The sequence below is a fragment of the Pelodiscus sinensis genome, chromosome 19, assembly GCF_049634645.1.
Source record: "Pelodiscus sinensis isolate JC-2024 chromosome 19, ASM4963464v1, whole genome shotgun sequence".
In the NCBI taxonomy this organism is placed as follows: domain Eukaryota; kingdom Metazoa; phylum Chordata; order Testudines; family Trionychidae; genus Pelodiscus; species Pelodiscus sinensis.
Genome location: NC_134729.1, coordinates 26,591,363 through 26,614,513, shown reverse-complemented (window position 1 = coordinate 26,614,513; position 23,151 = coordinate 26,591,363). Strand labels below are relative to the sequence as shown.

Genomic DNA, 23,151 nt, shown 5'->3' with positions numbered 1-23,151 from the left:
CCAGTCTCCCCCAAGCGTGGTCAGTGTGCGGCGCCAGTCTCCCCCAGGTGTGGGCGGTGCACGGCGCCAGTCTCCCCCAGGTGTGGGCGGTGTGCAGCCCCAGTCTCCCCCAGGTGTGGGCGGTGCGCAGCCCCAGTCTCCCCCAGGCGTGGGCGGTGCACGGCGCCAGTCTCCCCCAGGTGTGGGCGGTGTGCAGCCCCAGTCTCCCCCAGGCGTGGGCGGTGTGCAGCACCAGTCTCCCCCAGGTGTGGGCGGTGTGCAGCCCCAGTCTCCCCCAGGTGTGGGCGGTGTGCGGCCCCAGTCTCCCTCAGGCATGGGCGGTGTGAAGCCCCAGTCTCCCCCAGGCGTGGGCGGTGCGCGACGCCAGTCTCCCCCAGGTGTGGGTGGTGCGCAGCCCCAGTCTCCCCCAGGCGTGGGCGGTGTGCAGCGCCAGTCTCCCCCAGGCATGGGCGGTGCAAGGCGCCAGTCTCCCCCAGGTGTGGGCGGTGTGCAGCCCCAGTCTCCCCCAGGTGTGGGCGATGTGCAGCCCCAGTCTCCCCCAAGCGTGGGCGGTGCGCGGCGCCAGTCTCCCCCAGGTGTGGGCGGTGCACGGCGCCAGTCTCCCCCAGGTGTGGGCGGTGCACGGCGCCAGTCTCCCCCAGGTGTGGGCGGTGCACGGCGCCAGTCTCCTCCAGGTGTGGGTGGTGTGCGGCCCCAGTCTCCCTCAGGCGTGGGCGGTGCGCGGCCCCAGTCTCCCCCAGGCGTGGGCGGTTCGCAGCCCCAGTCTCCCCCAGACGTGGGCGGTGCGCAGCCCCAGTCTCCCCCAGATGTGGGCGGTTCGCAGCCCCAGTTCCCCCAGACATGGGCGGTGCGCAGCCCCAGTCTCCCCCAGGCGTGGGCGGTGCGCGGCGCCAGTCTCCCCCAGCCCAGGCTGGGCTGAAGCCAGACACCCCCTGGAGATTGAGGGAGATGCACTGGCGGGGTGTGGCAAGGGCCAGGCTGGCAGTTTGGGAAGAAGTTGCCTTCCCCTGGCTCCTACCCGCCGCCCGTGTCCCTGCGGCCCTGCAGGACTCTGGGCATCCCCAGTCCAACCCCCCGCCCCTTCCGCGCTGCCCGGCTGAGTGAGGGTGTGGGCAGGGCCGGCCCACAACATTCTGGCATCTGCGGCAGGGAGCTCAAATGACGCCCCCACGGCCCCTCGCTTGGGCCAGATCTCTGAAAGGTCCCAGTTCTGCCTCCTGCCTGTTCCACTCCTCTCCCAGCTCCGCTCGGCTCCCTACACGCAGCAGCCACAATGTTCTGCACTCTGGGTCCTAGTGACGCCCCCTCCCCGCCCCCAGGCTGGCACCTGAGGCAGCTGCCTCAGTTCCCCTCATGGTAAAGCCATTCCTGGGTGAGGGGGGCGTGTGACACCCCAGCCCACATGCTGCCTGGCTCCTGCCTCACCAGGGAGGCCCCAGGACGTCTGCCCCCCGCTCTCCCCGTCCCCCACAGCCACTGCTGACATTTCTGGGCAGCCCCCGGCCGGCTTGTCCCCATGGTCGGGCCCTTCGCGTGGGGCTCCCGGGGGAACGTGCCTCCCAGCCGGCCGGAGGCATTTGGCCTCCCCTTTTCATAGCACACATGGACTTGCATGTGTCTGCGACAGTGCAGCTGGGTGTGGGTGTGAATGAGCGTAGCCCCCCCATACCCAGGCTGGGTGTGAATGAGCGTAGCCCCCCCTTACCCAGGCTGGGTGTGAATGCGCGTAGCCCCCCCTTATCCAGGCTGGGTGTGAATGCGTGTAGCCCCCCCTTATCCAGGCTGGGTGTGAATGAGCGTAGCCCCCCCCTTACCTAGGCTGGGTGTGAATGCGCGTAGCCCCCCCTTATCCAGGCTGGGTGTGAATGCGCGTAGCCCCCCCTTATCCAGGCTGGGTGTGAATGCGCGTAGCCCCCCCCCTTACCCAGGCTGGGTGTGACTGCGCGTAGCCCCCCCTTACCTAGGCTGGGTGTGAATGCGCGTAGCCCCCCCTTATCCAGGCTGGGTGTGACTGCGCGTAGCCCCCCCTTACCTAGGCTGGGTGTGAATGCGCGTAGCCCCCCCCCATTACCCAGGCTGGGTGTGACTGCGCATAGCCCCCCCTTATCCAGGCTGGGTGTGAATGCGCGTAGCCCCCCCCTTACCCAGGCTGGGTGTGAATGCGCGTAGCCCCCCCCTTACCCAGGCTGGGTGTGACTGCACGTAGCCCCCCCCTTACCCAGGCTGGGTGTGACTGCGCGTAGCCCCCCTCCTTACCCAGGCTGGGTGTGACTGCGCGCGTCTACCCGTACTCGTGGGGACTGTGACGTAGTAGGGGTACCTGGCTGGTTTCTATGCTGCTGGCTCTGGGGTAACCCCCACTGGCTGCCGTGGGTACCACGACCCAGCAAAACAGGATGAGTCACTATGCAAACCAGTGGCCAGACACCCCCCATGGAGAGGAACAAAGGAAGGTGGATGCTGCCCTGGCTGGGGGGCAGGGCTGGAAGAGAGTGAGTTAGTTGCTGGCTGGAAGCATGGAGGAAACAGCCCAGGGAAAGGGGCTGGAGTTTAGGGGCCCAGTTTCCCCCATCTCAAGGGGGCCTGAGGCATCCTAGCCCAGCTCTGTGACCAGATTACATCTGTGCTGTGCTGTATCCTGGAGAGGCAATAAACTTCCTCTATTCCACTGGCTGGTGCAGTCTGTTTGTGCCATTTCGGGGTGCATGAGACGGGGGACCCCCAACGCGCCGTCACAGGGACCGAGCTCTCCCAACGGGGTGGCAAAGCGTTCGGGGTTGTAGGATCGGGACTCAGGGCTCTGGATGCTGGGGGGCTGCAGGGGGTAGGGGGTGTCCTTTAGAAGTTCTTGCAGGAACCAGGCAGTCAGGAAACCTGGGTCATGTTCCCAGGGCTGCCACTGACGTGCTGCGCAGCCTGGGTCAAGTCATGGCCCCTCTGGGCCTCAGTTTCCCCAGCTGTGTGGCTAATCACGTGAGGGGGCGGTGACCTCTGGTTTGCGCGCAAGGCCCTGGTGTCACCTTTGGCCCAATGCTGGGCGGGGCTTGTCTGGAACAGCTCGGCTTGCGCTGCCCACACCCACCCTGCGCTCGCCGCCGGCATGGGGCTGGCTCCGGTTCCTGGCTCTCAAGGGACGGTGTCTAGCGAGGGTGTGAGACCCACTGGCCCAGACTGCAACCCCTGTGGATAATGGAAACCCCGTCCCGCGGGGGCGCGGCAGCCCCCAGCACCCCAGGCGCATGCCCCTTATATTGCCAAGAGCAGACTGGAGCTCCCAGAGTCGTACGCTGCCCCAGGCCGGCCTGCAGCCAGATGGCGTCTGCGAGGCTCTGTGGCGCTCCCAGCCGGGCGGGGAACTGGGTCGCACAGCCAGCAGCCAGGCCCTGGAGCTGCTGGGTCGGAGCAACGGCCGAGGTTTGCAGAAGCTCAGAGCAAAATGGGGCCTGGTTTATTGATAGGGTCAGCGGATCTCCAAGCTGAGGGAGAGCAGCGCTCGTCATGGGGGGCGTGGGCAGGGCCGGGCTGGTGGGGCCAGGCTCTGGTCAGCCCTGGTGGAGCTGCCTGGCTGGCAGAGGCTGCGGCGGACGCCCCCTTCCAGTGTATTGGCCAGTTCCCACCCTGCCCAGCCTTTGGGCAGGCAGCAGCCAGTCTGGGGGGCAGGGCGGTGGTACGCCAGCTGCCCCTGCCCAAGTGCACAGGCGTGGGGCAGGGCTGTGGCTCCCGGACACGCCACCCAGACTCACCCGCTGGCAGCTGGCGGGAGCTGGGGGACGCGTGTGCGGCCGGCGGCAGGCGCCAATGGGGGACCTTGGGGAGCACAGTGTGGGGATGGGCGGGGGTCGGAGGGGCGGCCGGATCTCGGGGGTGGGGAGATGAACTCTGGCGGGGTTCCCTGGGGAGCCTGCTCAGCCGCGCCAGGCCAGCCGGCATTGCTCCTGCCGGAGAGCTCGGGTCCGTCGCTCCCCGGGAAGCGCCAGTGGGAGACACCAGCCCCACACGGCCCCTGCGTCTCCAGCGCCGTCCCGACTGCCCGCGGCTGGAGGCCGCCCGTGCCGGGGCAAGATCACGGGCCCGCTGCCTTGGCCTGGTCCTCCGTCTCCTCGGACTCCTTCTCCGGCTTGGCCGAGATGCTGTAGTAGTAGGAGCGGATGGTGCTTTCCACCGCCGCAAAGCCCGGGCGATCTTCCCACCTGGCAGAGATGGGGGATGAAGATCAGCAGGAGGGGCCAGGGCAAGCGGGCGAGGAGGGCCCGGGCGGGTCAGGAGGGAGGGAGGCCCTCGGCTGCACGTGCTCGGCTGACCCGACGGGCCAGCGGGCTGGCTCTGAGGCCTGCCAGGGGCAGCCGCTTGCTGGCTGCTTCGTATCCAGAGACGCTGCCTCCCCAGGCTCATCCCGACACGTCCGGCTCCTGCTCTGCTCCCGCACGGGGCCCGTCCTGCTCCAGCCTTCCCTGACTCCCAGCCCAGCTCGCCCCTCGGCTCCACCTCCATGCTCGGCTCTGGCCAGATCCGACTTTGGTCCCAGCCCTGGGCTCTGGCATTCACACTCCACCCACCGGGCCTGGCCCCTGCCTGACCACTAGGCCTCACTGCCTACGACCTAGTCTGCTGGCGGCAGGGCAGGAGGAGCAGGGGCTGTGGGAAGATTCCCTGGCACCGCGTTTGCCCCCTGGATTGAGCGGGGAGCTCAGCCCCCCGAGGCCACCTGATCGCCCGCAGGCGCGCCCGGGGGTCTGTGCTGGGGACCCTGCGTGGAGAGATCTCTGTGCCAGCCGCGCCATCGCGTGGACTCTGCTCAGCACAGGCCCGTCCCACGGCAGCCCCGGGAATGGGCCGAGTGGGGAAGACGCTGGCCGGGGGCAGGCCCCGCTGCTTTGCCTGGGAGCACGGCGGGTGTGATTCTGGGGGGCGCCCTGGGACTCCCCCCCAGTGGCTTCGCACCCTGGTAAGAGAGGCCCGGCGGCGAGTGACTGGCTGGAGCCAGCAGAGCAGAGCGCAGCGACCCGGCGCCTCCCCACGCCCCCCACCCCAGCCACCCTCGTGCAGACCACGGGCCGCACGGGGCCTGCACCCAGGCTGCTGGGAGGCTGGGGCTGGGGGGTCGGTCTTACTTGTAGGTCCAACACTGCAGCATCAGCTTGTACATCTCTGCGGGGCAGCCGGCCGGGTTCTCCATGCGCTTCCCCTGCTCGATGAAACTGATCACCTCGGGGCCCTTCATTTTCTAGCGAGAGGGGCAAGGGGGGCAACGCGTTACTGGCCCTGCCCCACCCAGCGGGCCCGGGGCACGGCCCCGTCCTGCTCCGGAGCCGTCAGGATCCCAGCGCCGTGCCCTGGCCCCCTCGCCAGGCCGCATGCTGTGCTGGCAGCGCCCGTGGGGCCCCCTCCCTCGCCCCACCTGGGTGGGAGCACATCTCAGCCGTCAGGGCCCCACGGCGGCTCCCAGGCGCAGCGGGACGGCTCCCGGATCCGGCCGGGCTGCACTGAGACAGCAGGGCTGGGGCAGGGCCATGGGACGCCCTCCCGCCACTCACCTTGTACGGTTTCTGCCCGTAGGTGAAGGCCTCCCACATGGTCACGCCGTAGCTCCACACGTCACTGCGGCTGGAGAACTTGTGGTACAGGATGCACTCCGGCGCGTACCACTTCAGCGGCCACTTCCCAGCCGTCCTGGCCTGAGAGAGGAGGGGCTGGCTTACCCGGCAGCCCGACCCTGGCCTGGCTTGCCGTCCGGAGGGCTAGTGAGGGCTCGCTGCCAAAGGCAGATTGCACGGGCCCAGCAGCCCGGGAGGCAGTGGGGCACGGCTGGAACCCACCTCGGTCCCTCAGCTGTCTCCTGGCACCGCGAGCCAGAAGCCCAGCTCCGAAAATCCCCGTGTTTGGCATTCGGATGTGTCCAGACGGTGCCCTGAGCCCACCCCTAGTGCAGAGCTGAGCTAACGGGGCAAGGCCCTCTGGGCAGCCGCCGGAGGAGCCAGGGAAGGGGTGAGTCTGGGAAGGTGTCACATTACTGAGTTGGAGGGAAGCAGCCAGATCGCTGCTGCACCCCTAGGTGGGGGTATTGGCCCCAGAAATTGGTGTGGGGGGAGCCATGTGGGGTATTGAATGGGAGATTATTGTTTGTTGATCTTATGTACGCTATTTATGTGAGTGTATAATGTCTGTGTGTGTAGGTAGGAATCTGTAATCTGTATGGAAGCTGAATATTTCTGTGAATGTGGTTGAGCATTGCTATGGACAGACTGAGTAGTGAAGCCCTGTGGAACAATGACCCTTGATGGCCCAAAGACACACCTAAAGCAGGAGGGCGGAGACCCAAGAGCTGCCAGCAGAGAGGCTGAGGACCAGGTGACCTGCTACATACTAGAAGAGGCCAGGAAGGAGTATAAAGAGGCCATGTGGTCGATGCCATTTTGTTCTCAGCTCAGCACTTCATCTCAGAGGCAGCACTGCAGGGATTGAAGAGCCTGGAAGACCTGTGAACCCATCCTGATCGTAGGATGTGCAATAAGGACTTTTAACCAGCAGCTGCAACATCTCTGCTAGAGCCTGCATCGAGAACTGGGAGATTCGGTGCATGTAACGTACTGTACTTTAATAACCTTACTCTCAGGCTTTTCTTTCTTGTAATAATAAACCTTTAGATATAGATTCTAAAGGATTGGCCCAGCGTGATTTGTGGGTAAGATCCAGAGGGTAAATTGACCAGGGATCTGTGGCTGGTTTCTTGGAACCGGACAGAACTTGTTCGGGGTAGGTGGGATTGGGTGCTAGGACCCCCCACCTGTGTATAGGCCCGGGGCCATCTGGGGCACGGATATTGCTGGGGTGTCGGAGGGGTTTTGCTCAGGAGGCTTCAGGCAGGCTGCTGAAGCGCTCTGTGGGACTGGTTTGTGGCCTGTTTGGAGAGGTCACCAGTCTAGGGGGCTGTAAGAAGCCCTGGATTTGAGCAATTCGCCCTGAGCGGACGCCCTCAGCTGTGCCCAGACACGGCCCGGTCCGTCACAGAAGGGCCGGAGGGTGAAAGTGCCTGGACGTTTGGAGCTTGGTTGCCACGGAGCCTGGGAACAGCCCACCCCCCGTGGGCTGAGCACTGCAGAGCCCTGGGGCAGGCCCCCGCAGACAGGACCCACGCGGGACCTGGGTTACCCCCACAGGGTGTGTGCTGGAGGCAGCGTTCCAGCCAGGAGCCAGGCCTGGCCTCCGTCCAGGGGCCCCATCCCAGGGCGGTCGGAACCACAGCCCATGCAAAGCACAGCTGCCTTCCGGTGCTGGGCGGGAGGCGCCACGTGGCAGAGCCACAGGACAAAACTCCTGCAGCTGGGAACTGTCTGGCGAGGTCGCTGGGCCAGCAGCCATCGTGCTGGGCCGGCGATGGGTGTTTGCTCCCTGTAGCTCCCTGGGGTCCCCCCTTTGTGCTGGGCACCACGTAAACCCCGAACAGAAAGCTGGTCCCAGCTCCCACGAGCTTCCATGTGACCCAGCATCGCCCCGTCCCCCCTCGCTCCCTGGCTTCTCCTGCAACTCCACCTGGCTGCAATGAAACTAACCGTCCCCCCTGCAGCCCCACCCCGTCCCCCCTCACCGCTCCCATCTGGTGCCCCCTCCCATGTGCATTTCAAGCCCCTTCTCAGCCCCCAGGCTCAGCTGAGCTGCGGCTGCCAGCAACTCAGCTCTGGGTCCTTGCTTCCCCCTCTCTAGTTCTGCTTAACTCAGCCTCCGTCGTGAGGCACCGAACACCCCTCACCTCTCTCAGGACCCTTCCCAACTTGCTCCTCCTGCCTGTGTCTGTCTGCCCCCCCCATCAGTCTTACCCTGAGCCTCCGCCTCCATTGCATGCGACTGGGTGGAATTATATGTTCCTTGGGGCAGGGTCTGGCTTGCTGAATGTTCGCAAAGCCCCATATGCAACTATGGCCCAATGGGAACAACAGGCAGGACAGGAACTTGGTGTGATCCCAAAGCAGGGCTCCTGGGGCTGGCCTAGACAGGTGGGTCTGCCTCTCAACTGCAAGCCAGGAAGGGTCAGGTCACAGGGTGTCATGGGTGAGCATGCCATGGCACACGTGTGAGATGCGTGTTCACGGCGGGGTGAAGCACACGCCGCATCTGGGCCCCGGTCCGCGGTTGCTCTGCTGCGCTCACACCTACCTTGTAATAGCTGTCGTCCGCAGCCAGAGCCTTGGAGAGGCCGAAGTCGCTGATCTTGGCATAATGCTGGTTGACCAGCAGGACGTTTCTGGCAGCCAGGTCTCTGTGGACAAAGTTTTTCTCCTCCAAATACTTCATCCCGATGGCCACCTGGTGCATCAGCTCCACAACGTTGCTCACTGGGATCTCGTCTCTGGAACAAGGGGAAAGGGGCTGATACAGCGAGAAATCCCTGGACAAGCAGGAGCTGTCGCAGCCGCAGCAAGCAGAGATGCTGGACACAGAACTGGAGTAGAGGGGGAAGCAAGGACCCACAGCTGACTTGCTGGCAGCTGCAGCTCAGCTGAGCCTGGGGGGTAAGAAGGGGCTTGAAATACGCACAAGGGGAGGGCACCAGATTGGAGCGGCGAGGGGTGCCGGGGTGGGGCTGCAGGTTAGTTTCACTGCAGCCACATGGAGCTGCAGGACAAGGGGGGAGTGAAGCAGAGAAGCCAGGGGACGAGGGGGGACGGTGCGATGTTCGGGGTTTATTTTACACTAGCCAATAGCCCGTCATGAGACGGGATTCTCAGGTCTTCTCTCCTGAGCTCTCTCGCTCTGTCTCTGTCTCTCTCTCTCTCCTCCTACTGCCTCCCCCCCCAGCTCTCCTCCGCCTCCTGCCTCTCTCTCCCCTCCGTCTCTCCCCCTTCCCCTTTCTCTTCCCCCCCGCCGTGGTGCTTGGCTGAGTGCTGCCTGCTCAGCCGGGCTGCCGCGAGGGAGGGGAGCGGGGTGGTGACGTATGCGGCCGGGGGCGGGGCCATGTATGTCCCCGCCCTCCCTTCCCCTCCCACCCCGGGGGAGCCCAAACAGCCCCCCCTTGCGCTGCTGGCTCCCCCGGCAGCCTGGCTGAGGGCGCAGCACTCAGCTGAGAGCCACAGTGGGAGGGGAAGGGGGGCAGTGACATAGATGGCCCCGCCCCCTGGCCATGTACGTCACCGCCCCGCCCCCTTCCCCTCCCTCCGTGGCGGCTCGGCCGGGCCGCCGCAGGGGAGGAGGGGTGGGGCGGTGACGTACATGGCCGGGGGGCAGGGCTGTTCACGTCACTGCCCCCCCTTCTCCCATGGTGGCCCGGCTGAGGGGCGCACTGCTCAGTGCCACGGCGGGAGGAGGAAGGGGGGGCGATGATGTACCAAGCCCCGCCCCCTGGCTGTGTACATCACCACCCCGCCCCCCTTCCTGTCTCACCAGGCCCACCTGAGTGGCGCTCAGCTGGGCCCCGGCGGGGGAGCAAGAGGCGGCAAGTGGCCCTTTGGGGAGCATGGATCGCAAAGGGCCACTTGCCGCCGCTTGCTCCCTGCCGGGGCCCAGCTGAGCACCACTCAGCTGGGCCCGGGGTGGCAGGCGGCCGTTTGGGGTCCGCGCTCCGCACCCGTGGGGAGCATGGACCCCAAAGGGCCGCTTACCGCTGCTTGCTCCCCCGCTGGGGCCCGGCGGGAGCACCGTTGAGCTGGGAGCGGCGCAGTGTGCCACGGATGGGGAAGGAGGGGAAGGGGGGCGGGGCTGGCCGGAAGGGGGGCGGAAAGCAGAGCTGGGGGGGTTGGGGGCTGTGGGGCTGGAGGGGTGGATGGGGGGCAGAGGAAAGGGGGAGGGAAGCAGCGCTGGCGGAGGGAGGGTGTCTGGGGGGCCCTGCGGCCCGAACTGCCACGGAGCGAGGGGAAGGGGGGCGGGGCTCTGACATACACGGCCAGGGGGCGTGGCCATGTACGTCAGTGTTACAGACGCACAGACACTGGGCTACTATATGTATGACTAGCCAATAGCCCATCCTAAGACGGGATTTTCGGTTCTCTCCTCCACGTCTCTCTCTCTCCTCCTCCTACTGCCTCCCGCCCTCTCTCTCTCAGCTCTCCTCCGCCTCCTGCCTCTCTCTCTCCCTTTCTCTTCTCCTCCCCCTGCCTCTCACTCGGGGGAGTGCCGAGCCCAAACGGTCACTTGCGCCGCTTGCTCCCATGCAGCAGCCTGGCTGAGCAGCGCAGAAGTCAGCCGAGGGCCACGGTGGGAGGTAACAGCGCCCCCCAGAGGGAACGGCCAGCATTTCACCGTTACAGAGTCACAGACACTGGGCTACTCTATATACGATAGCGCCCAGCACCACTCACCAAGGTCAAAGAGAATCTCTGCTAGCAGTATAACACACAGCGACATCGTTCTGGTTACACACAATTGAGGGCCATAGCGGCGTGTGCGTAGCTATAATGCTTTATCGATCAGTTCCTCTAGCCAGCCATCGTGTGGAACATGGCCGTATCGTCCACTAGCATTTTTACAGTGCTAGGGAACCCAGAAAGCAGGTGGCTGGACAGGATGTTAGCACACGATCATTTATATACTGGAGAGAGCGTGTCTGTTGGATCAAAAACTCCTCCTAAATATGAAGAGCTAGGACCCCCAAATTTGGCAGGCAGCTTCCTCCGATCCTAATGTAAAGCAAGGTCTGAGTTTGGCTGGGCCAGGGCAGTGGGCCATGGCTGGATGGGATTGCTGCTCAGAAAACCAAACAGAAAAGAGACAGAATCACCAACTCAAGCAGAGTCCTCAAAAGTGACAAAACTGAGCAAATGTGGAAAGGGGCTGAGCCAAGAAACAGGCTGAGCCTGGCATAGGCTTGCTTCTCAATACCCCTTACAGAACAGCGATAGAGACCTTTGGAGCAGTCTCTGTGGACACGGGCCACTTGCTACATGGAGAGTAGGAAGTGGGAAAAACCTCGTTTCACGAGCCATAAAGGATCTGCCGACAAAGGGTTCTGGGGTCAGCTGATCCCCGTCTAGACTGTCGCTCTGTGCCGACAATCAGCTGATCAGCGCAGCGCGGCGGCCATTGTGATGTAAATGAAGCGGCGATTATTTAAATCGCCGCTTCATTTCCCTTTGCCGAGTACACTCATCGACATGGCTCCGTTGACGGAGCCATGTAATCTAGACACACCCTGGCTACGTCTAGACTGGAACGATTTTCCGCAAATGCTTTTAACGGAAAAGTTTTCCATTAAAAGCATTTGCGGAAAAGCGCGTCTAGATTGGCACGGACGCTTTTCCGCAAAAAAGCCCCGATCGCCATTTTCGCCATCGGGGCTTTTTTGCGCAAAACAAATCTGAGCTGTCTACACTGGCCCTCTTGCCCGAACGGGAGCAGCATCGTGTTTCCACAAGAAGCCCTGATTTCAGACAGGAGGAAGTCAGTGTTCTTGTGGAAATTCAAGCGGCCAGTGTAGACAGCGGGCAAGTTTTTCCACAAAAGCAGCTGCTTTTGAGGAAAAACTTGCCAGTCTAGACATACCCTGAGTCTGATGGGACAGGGCTCCGGGCTCCCCCCCCCGCTGGGGCCCGGCGGGAGCAGCGTTCAGCTGGGAGCGGCGCAAAGAGCACTCACTTCTTGGACGACAAGAACTTGTGGAGGGGCCCGCCTGAGGCCATCTCCATGACCAGCATCAGCGACTCTGCCTCGCAGACCCCGATCATGCGGACGATGTAGGGGTTGTCCAGCTGGTGCATGATCTGCGCCTCCTTCATCATCTCGTCCTTCACCGCCTTCTCGTTGTTGCTCTTCAACACCTTGATGGCCACGTCGATCTGCTTCCTAGCGGGCGAGAGGACAAGCGTGGGTGAGCCAGGCTGCGGAGGAGGGAGAGTCACCGCCCGTCGGGGGCTCAGGAGGACGTACAATGCCTGGAGGGCGGCTCATTCCCAGTTACGGTCCTGGGCTGTGAAGCAAGGTTATAGCGGAGCAGCGCAGGGGGCTGGGGGGCTCCTGCAGGGCTCCCCGAGGGGACCCCTCTTCCAGGTAGCTAGCGAAACGACAGCAAAGTTCTCTCCGACTGCGCACGCAGAGGCAGCTGGTTTCTTCCAGCCCCCTCTCTAGCACGGTAACAACACAGAGCGTCTGTCATCTAGAGCAGGGATACTGACTCTGGAAGCCCCGGAGGCCACAATGATACTCGCAGCACATGCGGAGGGCCGCAACTTAAGTGTGGTTGCGTATGCAGGCAAATATATATGCAAATTATGCAAATAGCTTCTTTCACACTGACGGGCCTGAATACAAAGATTAAGGCAAGACTACACCACACACAGGCCCTGTTTCAATCAGTTCTGCTGATATTAATAAAATGCAGCATTTACCCGATTTCCTCCCATGTGACAGCGCTTTCCATGAGCAATGAGAGTCCAGGAATTGACCTACTAGAACGCAGCTCCGCAGAGGACCAGGATATTGACTGCTCTTTTGTTTTGGCTCCCACCTGTGGGCCGCGTGCTGAGCCCCGCCTAAACCCAAACCACACCGCAGGCCACAAACAAACGGGCCGCAGGCCACGTGCCACGTAGCCCTGAGCGATAGCTCTGGAGGAGCCATACAAAGCGGGATCGGTGTCATTACTGCCACTTCTCAGGTGGGTAAACTGAGGCACAGGGGATCATTTCCAGGGCCACCCAGGGAGTCAGGAGCAGAGCCAGGTACGGAACCCCTGTATGACGTAGTGGGGGTACTTGCTGGGCTGTGGTGACCCCTGCTGTCTGGAGCAACACCCAGCAGGGAAAGCCTCACTAGGCAGAGGTAATGCCAAACTTGTTGAACCAGTGGCTAGACACCCCCCATGGAGAGTAACAAAGGAAGGTGGAATGCTGCCCTGGCTGGGGGGCAGGGCTGGAAGAGGGTTAGTTAGTTCCTGGCTGGAAGGCAGGGAATAAGGAGCTGGGGAGGGGGCTGGGACTCCCCTATCTCAAAGGGGGGGCACTGAGGCCTCTTAGCCCCAGTTCCTGTAACCAGATTACATCTGTGCTGCGCTGTGCTGGAGGAGCAATAAACCACCCTCAATTCCACTGGCTGGTGCAGTCTGTTTGTGCCGTTTCGGGGTGCAGGAGACGGGGAACCCTCAACGCGCCGTCACACCCTGCCGCCTCCTTCTCGATCCCGCCTTGAGGACCAAGGTGCCTCCCTTATATACGGGGGCTCCCCCTCTGAACGGCCGTGGCCAGCAGCACCGCTGGGATTTGCAGTCCGTGTGCGCGTGGCCAGCGCTGACCTGACCTTCTTAATGCACATCGCACGCCCTCGTGCTCATTTCACCACTGGCTTTCCCACGCTCACCCCCATCGGCGCGGACACTCTCGTCTCGACCCGGTGACACCGTCTGCGCTGGAGGTGGGTCCGACCCGACGCCCGGGAGTCAGCCCCCACTCCCCGCACCGGGACGGGCGTGGCCCAGGGGTGCCGACAGCGCAGTCTGAGCCACACACCCCTCCCCCCCGGCGGCGCTTACTTCCTCATCTTGTAGACGCCTTTGCGGACGCAGCCGAAGTTCCCTGAGCCCAGCTCCACCTCGTCGATCATCAGATGGTCCCTCTTCAGGAAGAGCTTCTTGTCCCTCAGCTCCTCCGGGTCGCTGTAGGGGCTCTCGTAGACGCTGGTGTCCATGGGCAGGATGCGCGATTTCCCCGGGCCTGCCGCAGGAGAACAAGGGCCGGAACCTGTCACGTGCCCTCGGGACGACCCTGGCCTGCCCCTGCCCCTGCTGGCTCTTCTTCCGGCCTCCTCTCTCGGCGTTCCAGGCCTGGCCCTTCCCGCCCCTCCTGCTGGGTGGATGTGAGGCGGTCGCGCTCCCCCTGCCCTGGGCTAGATCCCAGTCACACCCACACACCTGTGCACCGGGGGGTAGCCAGAAGGGCCCTCTTGGGTGTCCTTTGGGTGGGAGGGCGATGAGCCCCACTGCCCAGCCAGATCCTCAGGGGCAGTGCCTCAGCCCCCGCACCCGACCTGTGCCTGGGGGAGGCGCGGGTGGGCTTGCACCCTTGGCCACGCCCTTGGTGTGCACTGCTGGCGTGCAGGAGGCTGTGCACAGGGAGAGAGCTTGCAGGTCCGAGCCCACGGACGGTCCTGAGCAGGGGAGGGGGCTGGGCTGAGCCGGGAGCACTCCTTTTGTAGTGTTAATGCAGGCGGAGCGGGGCCCTGGAAAGCAGACAGGGCCCAGGGACGGTCCTCAGGTGCCCTGCGTGCCAGGAAAGCCGTGTCGCGCCATTGTGAGCCGCAAGGCGGGGCGAGCGTGCTGGCCGTGCTGGGACACCCCGCTGTCCCGAGGCCGCAGGGACATGCAGCATCGGCAGCGCCGGTCCCACAGCATGGCCGGCCTGTGGGCCCTGCCCGGATCTGCCGGGACACTCACCTATGGGCTCCGGGGTGTACCCGTCTGCGTTCAGCGCTCCCAGGCGTCGCTGGGCCTGTGACAGGAACAGTGTGAAAGTCGATGTCTCATTTTGTGCAACGTGAGGGAAGCGACCGGGGTGGGGGGCTGGGACCCCCAGAACCAGTCTTCCCATGGACCCCGGGGCCTGGCTGGCCCTTGCACCCCACACGCTCGCGCTTTCTTCTCCACCCAGGACTTGCCTGCGCCCCAGAGCAGGTCGGCTGCAGCCAGCCTGGGAGCCGCCTCCTGGGAGAGGCGCTGCTGCCGCCCTGCGGCCCGGCTCTGCCCGGGAATCGATCGATCCCGCTCCGAGGGCTGGGGAGCGGGTAGGCCCAGGCAGCTTCTCAGGCACAAAAGCGGGAGGAGGTGGCCGGAGAGCGGGGCGCACGCCGATGCATCACCCTTCCCTAGCCAGGCACTGAGACGCGCGGCCCAAGCCTGCCCAGAGGAGCCGGGTGGCGCCTCCCTGGGCCCCCTTGCGGAGTTCAGACCCCCCCACACTTGGCCGTCAGCAAGGCGGAGAAGCAGGGGCCCAGAAAGGGCACGAAGGCTGGGCCAAAGGCAGCTCTGCCGGAGCCTTCCCAGCCTCTGCCCGGCAGGCCGGCCCGGGGCTGGGCTGGGATGCCCACATCACAGGCCCGTTTCCATCTCCAGCGGTGGCTGTTCCCGCCCCCTGCCCCGGGCGGGAAAGGCCCCAGGGTCGGGCTGCCCGTGTGCCATTCCGGAGGGGCAGGGGCCATGAGACGCCGGGGCGGGAAGAAGACAGTGCTCCGGACTCACGCTGACAGAGGGGTGCGCTGGCAGGGTCGGCGTCGCAAGAGCTGCAAATGAGGAAAGAGACCTTGCCGTTAGCTTGCTGCCCCGCTCACCAGGCTGGGCGTGGGGCTGGGTGTGGGGCTGGCATGGGGCTGGGCGCTCACCAGGCTGGGCATGGGGCTGGGTGTGGGGCTGGGCGCGGGGCTGGCGTAGGGCTGGGCGCGGGGCTGGCGTGGGGCTGGGCACTCACCAGGCTGGGCGTGGGGCTGGGCGTGGGGCTGGGCGCTCACCAGGCTGGGCGTGGGGCTGGGCGTGGGGCTGGGCGCTCACCAGGCTGGGCGTGGGGCTGGGCACTCACCAGGCTGGGCGTGGGGTTGGGCGTGGGGCTGGGCGCTCACCAGGCTGGGCGTGGGGCTGGGCGTGGGGCTGGGCGCTCACCAGGCTGGGCGTGGGGCTGGGCGCTCACCAGGCTGGGCGTGGGGCTGGGCGTGGGGCTGGGCGCTCACCAGGCTGGGCGTGGGGCTGGGCGCTCACCAGGCTGGGCATGGGGCAGGGCGTGGGGCTGGGCGCTCACCAGGCTGGGCGCGGGGGGGTTCCAGCCCCTGCCGGCTCAGGCCTGGCTCGCGTCCGCACGGGGGCCCTTCCCAGAGCCCTGGCAGCGTGGCGGGAAGGGGGCGAGAGGAGACGGTGCGGCCGCAGGCCCAGCTGAGGCGGGGCCAGGCGTGTTCTCCCTGGCAGGGCACTGGACTAGACTGACCGGACCCAGGCCAAGGAGTTTGACGCCTGATTTGGGGGCCTGGCTTAAGACACCTGAAAGGGGCCTGATCTCCAGGGAGTGTTGAGCACCTGCCCTCAAAAATCAGGACCTTTAAGGTGACTCAAGGTGGGTGCCCAAAATCACGCGCCCCCTTGGGAAAGCCTGGCCCGGAGTTCTCTGCCGCTGTCTCACGGCGGCCTCAGGCATCCCCGGGGGCCGACGTGTTCCAGAGTGGCTGCGGGTTCCTGCCTGCGTGTCCCCGTTCCCAGCTGCATTGTGGGTCCCTCCCGACCAGGCCATAGGCCCAGCGAGTGGGCGGGGGGAGCTGGCCCTGTGGGGATGAACAGGGGCCGGGCGGCTGTGGGGCTGCCAGCCTGGCACCTCTCCCCAGCAGGACACACACTGAAAGCTCCAACACTGGACTGTCGGCTTCAGAACCGGACACCTGCCGACCCTGCCCCTGACACGCAACCAAAGCCCGTCAGTGCTTGGCTCAGGCGTCGGGGCAGGCGGGCCGGGCTCGTTCCTTGCCGAACGCGGCACTGGGTGCCTGACCCCTCGGGGTGGCAATGGGGATTCAATGGTGCAAAACCAGCTTCCGCCCGCAGAGGCTTTGACCCCATCTGGACCTGGCTTTGTCGCAGCTGCCTTCCCTGCCTGCAGGGCCGTCCCTACCCCCACGCAGCTGCGTAGGGCACCTGAAAATGTGGGGCACCGCTGGGTCTTAATGGCCACCCACCCGCCTCGTCCTGTCCCTGGGCCGTGCCTCTGCTCCCGCCAGAGGATTTAGTGAACGTGCGGGTGGCAAAGCCGTTTCGGAGGCATTATCCAGCCCCCGGTGCGCACGGCCGGTTCCTGAAGCCACTGGGTCAACCGGCAGGGCCTGAGCTTCAAATCGGCTTTAAAAGGGTTTCATTTGTGTGTTGCTGAAGATTATCAAACCACATCTCTAGCTACCCTCCTCCCCCACTGTCAGGGACAGGGGTGTGACGTACTGGGAGGTACCTTGCTGGTTGCTATGCTGGGCAGTGGGTTTTGAGTGACCTCCACTGGCTGCTGGCTGCAGCACGGCCCAGCAGGGCGGGGAATGAGTCATTATGCAAGGGGGCTTCCAACCTGTCTGACGAGGTCTTCCCCAGGGAGCGGAACAATGGGAAGAAGGGGAGTGGAGCCCTGGCTGGGGGCAGGGCTGGAAGTGAGGGAGTGAGGTTTGTGGCTGGTTGTTATCATGGAGGAAGCAGCCTAAGCAACAGGCTGGGATTTAGGGGCCCAGGCTCCCCCATCTCAAGGGGGGCTGAGGCATCCTAGGCCTGGCCCTGTAACCAGATTGCATCTGTGCTGTGCTGTATCCTGGAGAAGCAATAAACTCCCTCTATTCTACTGGCTGGTGGAGTCTGTCCGTGCCATTACGGGGGTGCAGGAATCGGGGGAACCCCGATGCACCACCACAAGCCAGGCAAATGCGCCAGGAACCCGAACGGTGGATCCCCTGCATGGAGGCCAGGTCTGGTGTCTCGCCTGACGGGTCAGCTCACCTGCCGGCATGCTGGGATTAACGCAGCTTTCCTTCAGGAAGTAGATCAGCCCGTCCGGCTTGAGTTTCAGGTACTCCACCAGCTGTGGGCAGAATCGGGAAAAGGAGAGGGAGGAAAATCACCACTTTGTCTTACAGGCAACACTTGTGTTTTGTGGGGGAACGATTCCCCTCCCCCTCAGTGCCTCTGCTCTGCTGACGAACTTGGACGCCACTTTGTGCTGGATTTACACACCCCGCTGGCTCGGAGAGCCGGGCAGGGATTAGGGGTGGCACGACACCGAGGGAAAGAGAACAGGACAGAAGGAAAGTGCAGGAACAGAACCGGCTGGAACACACGCAGTTAGATCAATGTGATTGAGCTGTTGGTTTCAGTAACGGCGAGGAAGATTCACTTCCGCTCCGTCGCCCGGTGGGCGGGCGTGTCCCTGAGATGCTGGGGAGCCAGGGCTAGTGCCTGACTCCAAGGAGAGCTTTTCTTCCTAGATCCTGCTGAACCAAGACTTGGCCCCGGATCTCCTCCCAGACCACAGTGTTTCTCTACCAGTGGTACCAGTACCCACAGGGGCACTCGAGAGACGTCTGGGGGGTCCGTCACATCACTGAAATTTGGAGAAAACTGAAGTTTTGTTTTATGTTTTACAGCGTTTTATTATTTTTGTACTTTTTACACCCAAAAATTTCATCGCCTGTGTGACGCAGTGGGGGGTACCTTGCTGGTTGCTAGGCTTGGGTTGTGAGTGACCTCTACTGGCTGCTGTCTGCAGCACGGCCCAGCAGGGCAGGGGATGAGTCATTATGCAAGGGGGCTTCGAACCTGTCTGACGAGTTCTTCCCCAAGGAGCGGAACAATGGAAGGACAGGACGGGGAGTGGAGCCCTGGCTGGGGGCAGGGCTGGAAGTGAGTGAGTTAGTTTCTGTCTGGGAGCATGGAGGTGACAGCCTAGGGGAAGGGGCTGGGATTTAGGGGCCCAGTCTCCCCCATTCAAGGGGGGCTGAGGCATCCTAGGCCTGCCCTGGAACCAGATGACATCTGTGCTGTGCTGTATAAACTTCCTCTGTTCTACTGGCTGGTGGAGTCTGTTCGCGCCATTACAGGGGGTCAGGAGACGGGAAAACCCCAACGCGCCGTCACAGCCTGCCCAGCTACGATTACATTGTTTAAACAAATGTGTGGCAATGGTAGAAAAAAAAATTGTGTGTTTGAAAACTGTAAGTACTGGGGGTACTTATATATAATTTTTTTTGAAACAGGGGTACTTTTTTTGAAAAAAGTGGTGAGAAACACTACTCTAGCATCCGATGAGTTTCTCTCGCACCATCCCCACAGCAAACCCAGTGTGCAGCCCACTTCCATCGTGTCCCCGTGCGGCGTGAGAACGCACTGGAAGCCTCTAGCCTTGCTGCGAAGCGGAACAGCCGCTGTCTGGGCAGTGTGGCCAGGAGGAGGTTTGGGGGTGTCCTCCGTGCATCACACTACAGCATCTCTGAGACCAAAATGGCTGCCTCTCGTGCACACCGGACAGATCTCTGGAAAAGAAAGGTGGGCTTCCCCGAAGACGAACGGCGTCCCAGGTTCCTGGCGATGGGTATTTCACAGCTACGTGGGGGAGCGGATCAAAGAAGAGAGTCAAAGAGGGGCGAAGAGGGGAGTCAGGACCAGGGCCGGCTCTAGGCACCAGCAAACCAAGCACATGCTTGGGGCGGCACATTGCCGGGGCGGCATTCCGGCCAACCTTACCGCCCGACGCGGGCCTGCCGGTGGCTGCCCAAGGCAATGGGCGGGGCGGCGGAGCCGGCGGCCTGCAGGGGGAGTGCGCGCTCTTGCTGCCCTCGTGCCGGGCGGGGCGGGCTGGCTCCACCCCCCGTGCGCGGATTGGCTGGCGTGGCTTGCGCGCGAGCGGGGTGTGGGGGGCTGGCCGGGTCAGGGGCACTGTGACGTAGTGGGGGTACTTGCTGGGCTGTGGTGACCCCTGCTGTCTGGAGCAAGACCCAGCAGGGAAAACCTCGCTAGGCAGAGGTAATGCCAAACTTGTTGAACCAGTGGCCAGACACCCCCCATGGAGAGGAACAAAGGAAGGTGGAATGCTGCCCTGGCTGGGGGGCAGGGCTGGAAGTTGGTTAGTTGGTTGGTGGCTGTCTGTGAGGATGGATGAGACAGCCTAGGGACAGGAGCTGGAGTTTAGGGGCCCAGTCTCCCCCCAACTCAAGGGGGCCTGAGGCATCCTAGCTCAGCTCTGTGACCAGACTACATCTGTGCTGTGCTGTATCCTGGAGAGGCAATAAACTTCCTCAATTCTACTGGCTGGTGCAGTCTGTTTGTGCCATTTCGGGGTGCAGGAGACGGGGGACCCCAACGTGCCGTCACACTGGTGTCAGGAGCGGGATGCACTGCACCCCGTGGATGGAGCTTCCAGCGGCGAGTGACAAGGCGCAGCAGAAGCAAGAGCCTGGAGCCAGGCGTGCTGGAGACAGAGCGAAGCGGTTCCTGGGAATCGTGGGGCGCTGCAGCACTAGACTGGTGAGTCTGCACAGAGGGGACCAGCGGGCCGATGGCCTACGCCCGACTCTTGAAGGCAGAGCTGGTGAAGCTGTGCAGAGAGAGGGGCTTGCCTGTGCAGAAAGCAACCAAGGCCCAGCTGATTGCCCAGCTGGAAGAGAATGACCAGTCACAGGGCCAGGATCTTGTCCCCAGGGGAAGCAGCCAGACCCGCCCCCGCCCCCGCCCCCCCCCCCCGAGAGTGTGTCAGGCTCAGAGAGGGGGAGGAGCGCTGGAACCTACCAGAGAGATGAGACAGCATCTCCCGGGAGGCCTGCAAGCCGTAGCCCATCTAGGGCAGGGGCCAGCCCAGCAGAGCTGCGGCGGCTGGAGATCCAGCTGCGAATAATGGAATTGGAAGCAGAGGACCGAGAGAGGCAGCGACAGCATGAGCTGGCCATGGCAGAGCGGAGAACCGGCGGGGCCCCAGCTGCACCAAGAGCGGATGGGCCCCAGAGTCCTGGGGCTGCCAGGCACTTGGAGAGGCTCGTGGTGGCCCAATTGAAGGACGTGGGCGACATAGACGGGTTCCTCAGCTCCTTTGAGAGGGCCTGTGGACTGCAACGGGTTCCCCCAGCTGACTGGCTGCAGGAGCTCATCCCCGCACTGAACCAGGAGGCGGCCGGAGTGCTCAGTCAGCTGCAGGACCTACAGCCAGGGGATTACAACCGAGTCAAGGAGGCCCTGCTGCACAAGTTCGGGCTGACCCCCGAGATGTACAGGAAGAAGTTCCGGGGGGTGCAAAAGGGGCCACAGGAGACCTATGTGAATCTGGCCTCCTGCCTGGCGCAATACTGCCGCAAGTGGGTGTCTGGAGTCGGAGCCCAGACCGCAGAGGAGCTGCTCAGGCTGTTCATGATGGAGCAGTTCTATGAAGCGTGCCCACCCAAACTGAGGCTCTGGCTCAAGGACCAAAGACCAGAGACCCCCCAGGAGGCCGGGAGGCTGGCAGATGAGTTCATGGAGAGCCGGTCCGGGTGTGAACGGGAGTCCTGGAGAGAAAGGGAACCACGCAGAGACCGGATCTCGGCTGAGCGATGGAGGGAGTCAACTACGGGGCGAGACCAAGGAACAGGTCGTCTGTGCCCCAGAGAACCAGCCAGGGCCTGGACAGAGACAGCCCAAAGCCTAACTTGCCATCGCTGTGGGCAAAAAGGCCACAAGAGGGCTCAGTGCACCTATTGCGGGCCACCGGGGGATCCGGAGCACCCGGCTGAGGCTGCTCCAACACTTCTACTGGCCGGGGATTTTTGCAGCTGTGCAGCGGTACTGCCGGTCCTGTGACTCCTGCCAGAGGGGCGGGAAGGCCCAAGACAGGAGGAAAGCGGCTTGGGGGTCCCTACCCCAGATAGAGGAGCCTCTGGGCTTGCTGAGAGAGTTATGGGAGGGGAAGACCTCCCTGGATGGAGCGTTGGGTGTGGAAGCCGCCCTGGCTGTCCAGAGAAGGCTCGCTGGGCTCATGGCCCCGGCCAGAGAGACCCTGGCCAGAGGTCAAGGCCAGCAGAAGGGTGGGTGTGATCCCCGAGGACAGGCCTGTGCCAGTCCCCCCGGACTGGGGCGACGAGTGGACAGAGGGAAGCCAGCTCATGTGGGGCCTCGCCGCGGCCAGCCCGAGTCAAGGGGAGCACCCATGTCCCCAGGGCGGGTTCCCACGCAGAGGACCCGAACTTCCCTAGGTCACGAGCGGAGTGACCCTGCTCAGTTCGCTCTCGGAGGGGGGAGAACTGTGACGTAGTGGGGGGGAACCTGCTAACTCTCTGGCTGCTGTCTGTAGCACCACCGAGCAGACAAGCGATGAGTCACTATGCAAAGAGGGTATCCCAACTGGTTTGGCCAGCTGACCCCCATGGAGAGGAACAAAGGAAGGTGGATGCTGCCCTGGCTGGGGGGCAGGGCTGGAGGAGAGTGAGTTAGTTCCTGGCTGGAAAGAAGGAGAGAAGGAACTGGGGTGGGGGCTGGGATTCCCCTATCTCAAGGGGGGCACTGAGGCCTCTTAGCCCCCAATTCCTGTAACCAGATTCCATCTCTGCTATGCTGTATCCTGGAGGAGCAATAAACCACCCTCAATTCTACTGGCTGGTGGAGTCTGTTTGTGCCATTTCAGGGTGCAGGAGACGGGGGACCCCCAACGCGCCGTCACACCCTGGCTCCAGGCCCGTCCCTGGACTGTACGTGCATCTGCCGGACACTGACTGAGCCGCCGGGTGGGAGAGGAAATAAACAGCTGAACCTGGGCAAGTCGGTGCGTCAGCCGGGGGGGCCCAGCAGGGAAAAGGCTGGAACCCTGGTGCTGAGATGCTCCCGGCCGCACTGGGCGCGCAGCGGGCCCGGGTCTGGGCGCTGTTCTGCCGGCACCCATGGTGGCAAGCCCATCAGCCCAGAGGGCACAAGCAGGAAGAGAACCCAGGAGTTCTGCTTTAACCACTAGCCACGCTCCCCTCCCGGAGACTTGCTGCTCCCTCGTGCTTTAGACCCCAGTGCCAGGATTCCCGGGCCGCCCCGGCAGTGCCCACTGCCCCAGTCTGGCTGTGTCCGGCAGGAGCACCTTTCTGGCTGGCTGCTGGTTGGGAGGCTAGGGGGGCCTCAGACCTGGACTGCCAGGCCTACACTTCTCCCAGCTCCTGCAGGCTCCTGGTTCCCACCGGCCGGTCCCTTGACTCCCCTTCCGCATCCTCATGTAGGGCCCCTCACCCTGCCATAAGCCTGCAGCCTCCCCTCTCCCCTGCCCCCTTTCTGGCTCCTTCCCCGCCCAGCCAGTTCTCCGGCTGCGGATAATTGTCCCTTTGATGCAGGACGGGGGGGGGGGGGGGGGGAGGGCACGCAGCTGCTGCCATGTGCTCCCCTTTCCCAGCTGGTGACTTGCCCCCCCTAAGAACTAGTCACCCCTCCCCAGCAAGGGCAAAGGGTCTCCAGTAGCACACAGGCGGGGCCACCTGCCAGCCCCCCTCCCCCCCAAGCACACGTTTTCGCCCTGCGTTTCATTATCCACTGCTCGTTTAGCCTTTTGGGGCCTAATGTAACTCCTACCCCAGCCCCCGCGGTGCCTGCGCAGCCATGGGGCTTGCTCCTGCCGTTTAGTGGAGGAGCATGCAAGTGATTAGCCACACCGGAGCCATCTTACCATTTGGAGAAACTGAGGCACAGAAGCGTGATGTGACTTCCTAAAACCTGACTGCAGACCAGCGTATCGTAAC

The 23,151-nt window shown here is 63.7% G+C and overlaps 1 protein-coding gene across 2 annotated transcripts in view; it reads right to left on the bottom strand.

Annotated features, from left to right (window-relative positions):
• Positions 1-2,766: 2,766 nt before the first annotated feature.
• The window catches only part of ZAP70 (zeta chain of T cell receptor associated protein kinase 70), a 58,688-nt gene continuing 38,303 nt past the window's right edge, over positions 2,767-23,151 (bottom strand). For both annotated transcript variants that reach the window (XM_075903180.1, XM_075903179.1), the window contains exons 5-13: positions 17,420-17,501; positions 15,152-15,192; positions 14,351-14,405; positions 13,451-13,631; positions 11,563-11,769; positions 8,152-8,344; positions 5,535-5,675; positions 5,112-5,224; positions 2,767-4,190 (exon numbers count right to left, since the gene is read on the bottom strand). In XM_075903180.1, the coding sequence (XP_075759295.1) occupies positions 4,064-4,190; positions 5,112-5,224; positions 5,535-5,675; positions 8,152-8,344; positions 11,563-11,769; positions 13,451-13,631; positions 14,351-14,405; positions 15,152-15,192; positions 17,420-17,501 (1,140 nt within the window). In that variant the 3' untranslated portion in view covers positions 2,767-4,063. The remainder of the gene's footprint in view (positions 4,191-5,111; positions 5,225-5,534; positions 5,676-8,151; positions 8,345-11,562; positions 11,770-13,450; positions 13,632-14,350; positions 14,406-15,151; positions 15,193-17,419; positions 17,502-23,151) is intronic.